This window comes from Ranitomeya imitator, chromosome 4 (assembly GCF_032444005.1).
Source record: "Ranitomeya imitator isolate aRanImi1 chromosome 4, aRanImi1.pri, whole genome shotgun sequence".
Taxonomy (NCBI): Eukaryota; Metazoa; Chordata; class Amphibia; order Anura; family Dendrobatidae; genus Ranitomeya; species Ranitomeya imitator.
The window spans coordinates 364167213-364177468 of NC_091285.1; the positions used below are offsets into that span (position 1 = coordinate 364167213).

Genomic DNA, 10256 nt, shown 5'->3' on the forward strand with positions numbered 1-10256 from the left:
CTAGGAGGGGAGAGAGAAGAAAATGTCAGTAGGTTGTGGTCAGACAGAGGGAGGGGTGAGTTGGTGAGATTAGTAAGGGAACAAAGGCGGGTGAAGATGAGGTCCAGTGTGTGGCCATCTTTATGGGTGGCTTCAGATGACCATTGAGTGAGACCAAAAGAGACAGTGAGCGAAAAAAGTTTAGAGGCGGCTGAGGTGGAAGTGTCAATGGGGATATTGAAGTCACCCATGATGATAGTGGGGATGTCAGCTGAGAGGAAATGAAGTAGCCAGGTGGTGAAGTGGTCATGAAAGGTGGAGATGGCTAGTTCTGGGGGGCGGTAGATGACAGCCAGCTGTAGATTGGAGGGGGAGTAGATGCGGACGGAGTGCACCTCGAACGAGGGAAGAGTAGCAGAGGGTGGTAGTGGAATTGGGGTAAAGGAGCAGGTGTCAGACAGGAGCAAGCCAACCCCTCCACCACGTTTGTTGCTGGGGCGAGGGGTGTGAGAGAGGTGGAATCCACCATAGGACAGAGCGGCTGGAGAGGCAGCGTCAGAGGGGGTGAGCCAGGTTTCAGTGATGCCGAGGAAGGAGAGTTTGTTATTGATAAAGAGGTTGTGGATAAATGACAGTTTATTGCAGACAGAGCGTGCGTTCCATAGAGCTCCAGGTAGGGGGACCGGGGGAGTGGGGGCTGGATGAATGGGTATGAGGTTACTGTGGTTGCGAAGACGTGTAGAGGATCGTGGCAGGGGATTAGAGATGAGTGTGGGGATGTGATGAGGGGGGCCGGGATTTGGGGATATGTCGCCAGCGATGAGGATCATCCACCACTGTTGTCTTCCGTTGACGCCCAGGTCTTTTTCCATTGATGAGTTCACCAGTGCTTTCCTTCCTTCTCAAGATGTACCAAACTGTAGATTTTGCCACTCCTAATATTGTAGCAATTTCTCGGATGGGTTTTTTCTGTTTTCGTAGCTTAAGGATGGCTTGTTTCACCTGCATGGAGAGCTCCTTAGACTGCATGTTTCCATCACAGCAAAACCTTCCAAATGCAAGCACCACACCTCAGATCCACTCCAGGCCTGTTATCTGCTTAATTGAGAATGACATAACGAAGGGATTGCCCATACCTGTCCATCAAATAGCCTTGGAGTCAATTGTCCAATTACCTTTGGTCCCTTTAAAAACAGGGTGGCACATGTTAAGGAGCTGAAACTCCTAAACCCTTCATCCAGTTTTAATGTGGATACCCTCAAATGAAAGCTGAAAGTCTGAACTTCAACTGCATCTGAATTGTTTTGTTTAAAATTCATTGTGGTAATGTCTATAACCAAAATTAGAAAAATGTTGTCTGTCCAAATACATATGGACCTAACTGTATGTTTCCCCAGCGATTCCACAGACTGGCAGATAACATGGCATGAAGCCATTATATATACAGAATAATTTTGCATGAATAATTACAAGGCCAGCGTAATCTATAGTGATAAAGACTGAAGAGGACAAACCCCTTCTCGATCGGAATGTTTGCTCCCGATAAAATAAAAACACTTCTACTCTCCTCCCGTGTCAGCACTCACGTTCCGGGGGCTCGCGTGAGGTTGTTGGCGCTAGTGTTTACTGTCCTCATCTTCAGACGTATAAGTAACCAAAAGGAACTGAGAGCTGCAGTTTACGTGAGCCCCGGAAACACGAGTGAAGACATCGCTGGAATTGAGTCAGCACGGGTGGTGAGTATAAGTGTTTTTGTTTTAACGGGAGTAAACATTCAAATCGAGAATGGGTTGTCCTGGTAGTAGACAACCTTGAAGGTTTAGTGTGGAATGCCTGGCTGTGACCTATGGTTGGGTCAAGCTTATCTTTATGTACACTACAGACCTAAAGTTTGGACCCACCTTCTCATTTACAGATTTTTCTGTATTTTCATGACTATGAAAATTGTACATTCACACTGAAGGCATCAAAACTATGGACACACTTTTTTGTTAAGTATGTAATTCCACATGTGTTAATTCATAGTTTTGATGCCTTCAGTGTGAATGTACAATTTTCATAGTCATGAAAATACAGAAAAATCTTTAAATGAGAAGGTGTGTCCAAACTTTTGGTCTGTACTGTACGGTATTACCTTGTCGGCCCTACATTATACCGCTGTAAGTCTGCTGTCCTTGGCTCCAAGTCACACACAGCACAAAGTTACTAAAGGATTATGCAATAGTCATCACTTCTATTCAGCTTAAACATTTCATTTCCTACTGTGGCTAACCATGAGTCCTACATGGCATTCCGACAACTTGTGTATGTGACCTTGTGGTCCGTACAGATCTTATACAGTGATTTGTACCGTGTTGATGGTCTACAATTAGGCTTTTGGTGGCCTGAAATCTGAAGATGACATACGGAAGAATCGGACTGCCATCTAGTGAGGAGATCTGGTACAGTAGATGCACTTTCTATTCTGTGAGTACCATAACCAGTGATAATCCAGACGTCCCTTAACAAGCGGTCGGCACACCTTGGTAATACAGGGATGACTTCCCTCCTGCTGCGCAAAAGACTGGTGTTATGGATCCAACTGGAACCATGCCGCCATGGCTAACTTAGCCTTAGTATGCATTGTATGAAGATGTGAAGACCATCCTCCTCCATCAGTCTTTTATTTATTAACAAAAAACCTAAAATGACACAATTAACCTTTTATCATCTGTTTTCTTTCTGTCCCCTCCCCTTTTTTGTCCTAGCTCCTTCATATTCACGAAACGTTTCTGGAGTGTCACTACAACTGGGAACTCGTAATTTGGTGCATTTCATTAACTCTCTTTTTATTGAGATTTGTTACACTTGGATCAGAAACCAGCAAAAAATATAGCAATACCTCAATACTATTGACCGAACAGGTAGGCGAGACACCTTCTGTCCGATGTAGTCGTGTTTGCTGATATTTGTCCACGAAACCCTAGATCATCCGAATATCTCTTCCTGCTCTTTCTATTCTTTCTCATGGCGGGCTTTACTAGTTTGGATATACCAAGAGTGAACACAGTTCTATGGTAAAAGTTGTTTATTTGGCCCTGACGGGCATTGAGTGCTGCTTTCTAGAAATGAACAATATACCTGCATGTTACAACCTCTATTTTCGTTTCTCTGTTTTTTTTAATATCTATATAGAAATAAGATTATTATTTTATTTTTTTTACAAAAAAAATCTTATCACACTCGCAGAGTAGCATTTTGTACAGGGAAACATTCATTTAATGAACCTACAGGGAGTGACAATTCAGACCTGGTTTAAAATGGCCATAAATGTAAGCATTTTCTCTAAAGATCCAACTTTTTTTTTCTATATGAAGGTATTTTAAACTAATTATGTCATATATGAAGGATTTTTACATATTACAATTGATTTGAAGTATCTCATGGAAATCGGTGGTTTCCATCCATTTCTAAGTGAATTATTATTTGTGACCTGTTACTTTGGCAATGACATGTTACACCTCAATTCCTAGAAGTAGTCTAACATGTTTCCTAATGAATGAAATTCTTTGCATATTTATGATTATTGATTATCATATTGTATGAAAACCATTACTTTTATGGCTAATTTTTGGACCTGCTTTGCCATGGTCACTCGAAATGGAGCCACAGTACAGAACAGGGCAGGTGATGCCAAATGACCTCCTGCTTCATGATTTCATCAATCATGAATGACTGGGAAGTAATGGCTGTGATGCGCTGATATGACGTGGGCGCATTATAACAATGCAACTATCTGCTGTGTTCAACAGATTAATTTGTACTTGAAAATGGAGAAGAAACCAAATAAGAAGGAGGAGCTGACGCTTGTTAACAATGTGCTCAAATTAGCCACTAAGCTGTTAAAAGTAAGTGATCCATTAATAAGTTACAAATACAATTTTTTTCTTTTTTGTTTTATAAATGGGGTAGCCTATTCTTACCACTAGGACTTGCCTTATGATCAGTTTGCCTGCACTGTAATGTTCGCTAATGTAACTGTGCTGGAGAAGGAGATCATGGGGGTTCCTGTGCATGGAAGGGCTTAAAGGGGTCACCGTTCTGAATCAGCACTTAATTTTCCCCCTTCATTCCCAAGTCCAGTTGGGTCCCCAAAGGTCAGATCCTACCAAAATGCAGGCGATATACCACCATTTATGAAATGGGAACACCTATTTAAAGGGAATCTGTCACCCCTTTTTGCTAACAGCATGATCTTGGGCAGAGACCCTGATTCCATCAATATATCACTTACTGGACTGCTTGCTGCAGTTTTCATGAAATCACTGTTTTTTATCTGCTGTAGATCACAATGCTGAGCTGTATATAACCCCACCCACATCACTAATTGGCTGTTTTCTGTGTACACTGCGCATAGGCAGAAATCTGCCAATTGGTGGTGGGAGTGTGGGGTTATACAGAGCTCACAAATATGTAGGACTACATGGCAGCAGGTTTACAAGTCTTCTAGTGATAGTCTCCTGCTGATTTTATTAAAACTACTGTACACCAAGCAGCCCAGTAAGTAAGACATCACTGCATTCTGGCTCCCTATTTTTACATTATTCTACTCTGATAGGTGTGACAGATTACCTTTTAAGATGTAGAGAAGTTTTTCTTTTTCTTGTTTCTGCCAAGCCAATACAAACCCTACAGAGCAGAGAGCTGAATGCATCTCTGATCCAGTTGGCGTTGCGTGTTGATTTCCTTGGCGCTCACCATTTTCTATATAGACAGTGATGCATACGTCCCCCTTGGCAATGGCAGTACCAGCTGTGATGGGACTTCTCTGTTGTACATGATTTGAGCGCTGACTTGCTGAAGCATTTTGACGACGGTTAAGCCGTAAGCTCGCCAGGCAGCTCTCCCCAAAGGGCCACACTCAGGTTCCCGAATAAATGGAAGAACTAATAGAAGTGAAGCAACACAATTGTGAGCTGCAAACAGCTTTAGGCCTTGTTTAGACGAAGCCGTATCCACGCTGCTTTCCCTTGTGGGACGTCGGATCCGAGCCTGCAGTAGAACAGGAGAAAGCTTTTATTTGTCAAGTCGCATCTTTCTCGTATCTCTAAAATGCCTTTGAAGTAATATCGATCATCTGAAAGGGTTAAGTGGAAACAACATCATCAGAGCGGCACATTATTATTCAAGATCTCTAATCGCACGTCGCTGTCGTAGAATTGAAGGGCAACATTCTGATGTTGGGATTTGATTTTATGCTGATTTTCTAATAAACTTGCTTATGTTTTTTTCCCTTTTGAAGGAATTGGACAGTCCCTTTAGGTTATACGGTCTGACCATGAATCCCTTACTGTATAATATCACTCAGGTGGTTATTTTATCTGCTGTTTCGGGTGTTATTAGTGATCTGCTGGGATTCAATCTCAAGGTAAGCTTTTTACTTGCAGAACGCTCCAGTTTTACGGGGCTATCCATTAACTAATACTTATTGATTTTACTTGGCAGTAATCAATAGTGCATGTCATTATATAAGATGTGAAGAATTACAGTGAACCTTCAGGTAAAAGAAATGGGAGCAGCAGAATGGTGCCCGTTTTCCCTAATAAATACATTACATTAAAAAAAATTTAATTCCAACTTTGTTTATAAGTCTTGTTTTTATGGCATTCCTTATAAAAATAGTCTGGAAACTGTATTCTACAGGGCAGCACGATAATTTAAGTGGTGAAATAAAATCCCCAATAATCGTGCAGTGTAAATGCACTAACCCCGCATCAGGTTAAAACCTAATCACTTTGCTGTCAAGAAGCTGGATGGTCAAAAATGCATAAATAAAATAATTAAAAACTGATATTTTTTTGCTTTAATTAAGCTTCAATTATTATTTTATCCAACTCCAACATGTAGAAACCAAAAACTATTAGGTTTGTATTCTATTTTTTGGTAATTTTTTTTTTATTTTTACTTTTCTTTCTAGTTATGGAAGATCAAATCATGATGGTGAACAGATGGCTCTTGCACCGGTTGTGTGGCATACAATAAGCTGCCTCTCAGCGGTTACTGTGCTTCTGTCCGGAAGCTGAGGCCTATGGCAAGACATGGCTATCAAAACTGAAGTGTTTACGTCTGACTGACTTGTGCAATTTCTTTATTTATTTTACCTTGTCAGTGTTTGCTGTTTTTTATTTTTCTATTATTTTCGCCTGTGGTGGTAGATCGTGCTTCTACGCATCAAGGCAAGGCAACCAGCACCTCTTTGGAGAAGCCCCTGCAGACATTGGAGAGCCGAAGTCTGACGCATGTCATTGTCATGAGGGGTTGTGTGAAAATCCAGCGGCGGCAGGAATACAAAAGGGGAAAACGCAACAGAATCGGACACTCAAAGGTTGTCAGTAATTGAGGAATAAAGCCTCCAAGTTTCGTCGTTCCTCGGTTTTGTCAGCTGCTAGGAAAGTTCAAGCGTCTGGAGCGGTGTTCCCAGCTATGATGAGCTGAATGATACAATATACAGAACTTCTCGCGCTAATCGGCCCTGTTACATAAGAAAGTGGAGTGCGTCAACCCCGTACATTTTCTTTGGCATTACAAATGTGAAGTAGATTATTTCCTTATTTAATATTTGGATTGTTGGCCAAAACTTGGTAGGGGATTTCAGGGGAGCTATCACTGTTTGGTTTCCAGCTTTGTTTCCCATACCTCATGACATAGCCCTATTTCCTAGAAAGTGTCTGTTGGTTCAGGTAAGTGTTTCCTTCATGGTTTCAAAACCAATATCTCTTAGTTGTTCGGTTAGTTTTTCAATCTACATTGGGATTGTCTTGTGACTTTTTTTTTGTTGTTTTAGTGTTATATTTTTTACGTTGATGGGGTTACCTGAAAATAGAAAAAAATGCAAATGGAGGAAATGTAATTCTAAACCGATCCCTAAATAACCTTGCTTGTCATTTCACACTGATTTTGTCCAGGGTGGTAATGACTGTGGCTTATCAGTAGGAAGCTGCCCTGCTGAGACCTGTAGATAACCTGTACCATGAGCTGATTAACTATCACCAGGTCACAGTAGTATCTCAGCAGACGGGGCAGACACTTTTTAAGTTGCGTTTACACCGAATGATCGGCGGCATTAATCGACGGCTGAAAGTCAACTTTAATACCCTGTTAACACAGGCAGACTGCACTCTTCTTTGCACACTGAATGTTCTGTGCTGCCATTGTTCTCAGCAGCATGAGTCATGGTTACACAGGATGTGCTGCCGAGAAAGTGCTGAACAAAAGATCATTTCACCCTAAAAACAAGCCTTTTGCTCTTGATTGGTAGCCTGTTTTCACTGCAAAATGATAATTTTGGGGGAAATTATTAGTGGTGCGTGAATGTTCTCGAATAAGGGGTTATCGAAGCATGCTCGGGTGTTATCAAAGTATCACATGTTCGAGGCCCGGCAGCTGCAAGATTCGTGGCTGTTAGAAAGCAGTAACACATGCCGTGATTGCCTGTTTGTTAGGCAGCCGCATGGACTCTAACATATCATCCTGGCACGCCCAAGATACTCGGGTAACTCCTTATAGGGCACTTTCACTCATCACTAGAGATGATGTCTAATGACATTTCTTTGTATTTTGTTCTCTAAACAGTATGAACAGAATACAAATAAATCTCGAGAGCAACAAATGCACATTTACAGACAATTTGTGATATTGCCTTCCCAACCACAAATTATATCAAAAGGGACCCTTTAAACAATAACTGCGTAACAAAAAGTTTCCCCTTTCAGTGTTGCAGGTTGCTGCCCAATCCATATTGGCTGTGATTCATCAAAATGTTTTCACCAGTTTTCAGGCCGTTGCAAAATCTTTGCCCAACTCCAAGTTGCGTAAATATTTAGCGACTTTTGGCTTGCACTTGTTAATGTATCGGGATCATCTGACTCCACCACAGCCCACATCAAGACTGGTGTGAATAACATCGGTCTGGGAGCATTAGGTTACTAAAACTTGCAGTGTTACTCTGTTGGTTGACGATGGTGAGATAAGATTCTGGTCACACTTGGGTTACACCATTTTCAGTATTTTGATTGCATGTTTAGTGCATTTTAGGTCACTGCAGTATGTCTTTTTTGGTTTGGATGTTGTCATCCCACATAAGGTAAACCGTGCTTGCTCTATACAAACACCCCGGCATCTTTTCTTCTACATTGGCTCCTACAGCTTAATCTGTACTGCCCTGTGGCAGAGCCAGTGTCTGCACTTACTTTCTCCGCATACACATGAGGGTGACTGAATGAAGGGACAAGGCTCCAAATAATAATGGTGATAAAGAGAAGTACCTTGGTTACTTTTTGTAATAGCCCAACCTAAGAAAATACATTTTTCAGGGCATACTTTAAACTGGGAAAATTGAAATACACTACCACAACTAATCAGATTGACATATTTTTGGACTAAAAAACACACTTTTGACAAATAAAAAATCTGGCAGAAAAATGTGGGCGTCTTAGTCTGGAGGCAGCTTGATATGCCACTGCTTCCTTCCCAATCACTGAGAGGAACTATGCCGCAGCACAGGAGGTGAAGCTACCAGGACTTCGACATCAACTCCTGGTTATTTAAAGGACCCTTAAGGTCGTGTGATCCGTCGCATTCCTGGCAGGAACTTCAGAATGCGGTAGTGTTTTCACTTCACTTGAAATCACTGTGTGTGCGCATATGTAGCAGGACTTGTGTGTGTGTGTGTGTGTGTGTGTGTAGATGCAGCAGTGTTGTGTAGATGTGTGTATGCTGTAAAACTTATGAGGGGTTATTATGCACAGGAGAAATAGGACCTCATGTACAGTAGTGCATTAAAATGAGTGGGTTTGACTCTTCCAGTTCTTTACACTGCCATGGAAGTTTTAATTAGAAGGAAATATGTTATTCCCATTTTATGATCTCTAAACCTGGGGTGTGTCCTAAAGGCCAAAAATGCAGTTATAAGATAATTGGTGCATCACAGAGGTTCAGCTTTTATTTTGTTTGTTACTTTATTGCCTTAAAGGGGTTGTCCGGTCCAAATCACAAAGTCTGTACTCAATCTGTGGGACTCCACACTTATGAGTCCCCCGAGTGCACGCCCTATGTGCTTCGGGGAGTCGCCAGGATTGTACTGAGCATGGCTGCACCCGGTCTAGTGACGCAGCCGTCCAGTGGGTGTGGCCGACCACAGTGTGCGGCCTCGCTCCACACAAGGCCTCACCCACTGGACTGGCTCTGACCAGGAGTATGTATAACGCATACATACTATCCAATCCAGGCTCATGAATCCCAGCAGCGCACAGTGCGTTTCTAAGTTGGAGTGACGCAGAATGACCGCAAACTTACTGGTTTGGACCGGACAGCCGTTTTAACATGACATCCAAATAAATGTCAGGAACCAAGGTTTCCCAGCATCACACTGCCTGCACAAGATTGCCTTCTTCTCATGGTGCACCCTGCTGATATCTCTTCCCCAGGTATGCGCTGTACACTGCCACTCATGATGCAAAGAGATCCATGATTTAAGATGGTTCCATAGCCCAGTCTTGGTGCTTGTGTACCCACTGTAGGTGCCTTTGGCAGTGGACAGGGTTCAATATTGACAATTAGACCAATTTGTGGTTGTGTAGACTTATTCTCTGCCAACTGCAATGCACTGTGTGACCTAAAGCATTTAGATTATATCCATAGTTAATTTTAACTTTTTCAGCAATTCATGCCCATTGGACCAGACGAGCTAGCTTTTCTCCTTCATTTGCATCATTGGGCTAGGAATGCCCATAACCCAGGTTCACCGTTTCTCCTTCCTTGGATACATGATAGATATATACAGGTCCTTCTCAAAAAATTAGCATATAGTGTTAAATTTCATTATTTACCATAATGTAATGATTACAATTAAACTTTCATATATTATAGATTCATTATCCACCAACTGAAATTTGTCAGGTCTTTTATTGTTTTAATACTGATGATTTTGGCATACAACTCCTGATAACCCAAAAAACCTGTCTCAATAAATTAGCATATTTCACCCATCCAATCAAATAAAAGTGTTTTTTAATAACAAACAAAAAAACCAACAAATAATAATGTTCAGTTATGCACTCAATACTTGGTCGGGAATCCTTTGGCAGAAATGACTGCTTCAATGCGGCGTGGCATGGAGGCAATCAGCCTGTGACACTGCTGAGATGTTATGGAGGCCCAGGATGCTTCAATAGCGGCCTTAAGCTCATCCAGAGTGTTGGGTCTTGCGTCTCTCAACTTTCTCTTCACAATATCCCACA

At 41.8% G+C, this 10256-nt stretch overlaps 1 protein-coding gene across 2 annotated transcripts in view; it reads left to right on the forward strand.

Moving 5' to 3' along the window:
* The window catches only part of PHTF2 (putative homeodomain transcription factor 2), a 184113-nt gene extending 177729 nt beyond the window's left edge, over positions 1-6384 (forward strand). The window contains exons 15-18 of one of the 2 annotated variants that reach the window (XM_069765133.1): positions 2727-2882; positions 3771-3866; positions 5261-5386; positions 5936-6384. In XM_069765133.1, coding sequence (XP_069621234.1) covers positions 2727-2882; positions 3771-3866; positions 5261-5386; positions 5936-5956 — 399 coding nt within the window. In that variant the 3' untranslated portion in view covers positions 5957-6384. The remainder of the gene's footprint in view (positions 1-2726; positions 2883-3770; positions 3867-5260; positions 5387-5935) is intronic. The other variant, XM_069765135.1, reaches the window with a different exon arrangement.
* The last annotated feature ends 3872 nt before the right edge of the window (positions 6385-10256 follow it).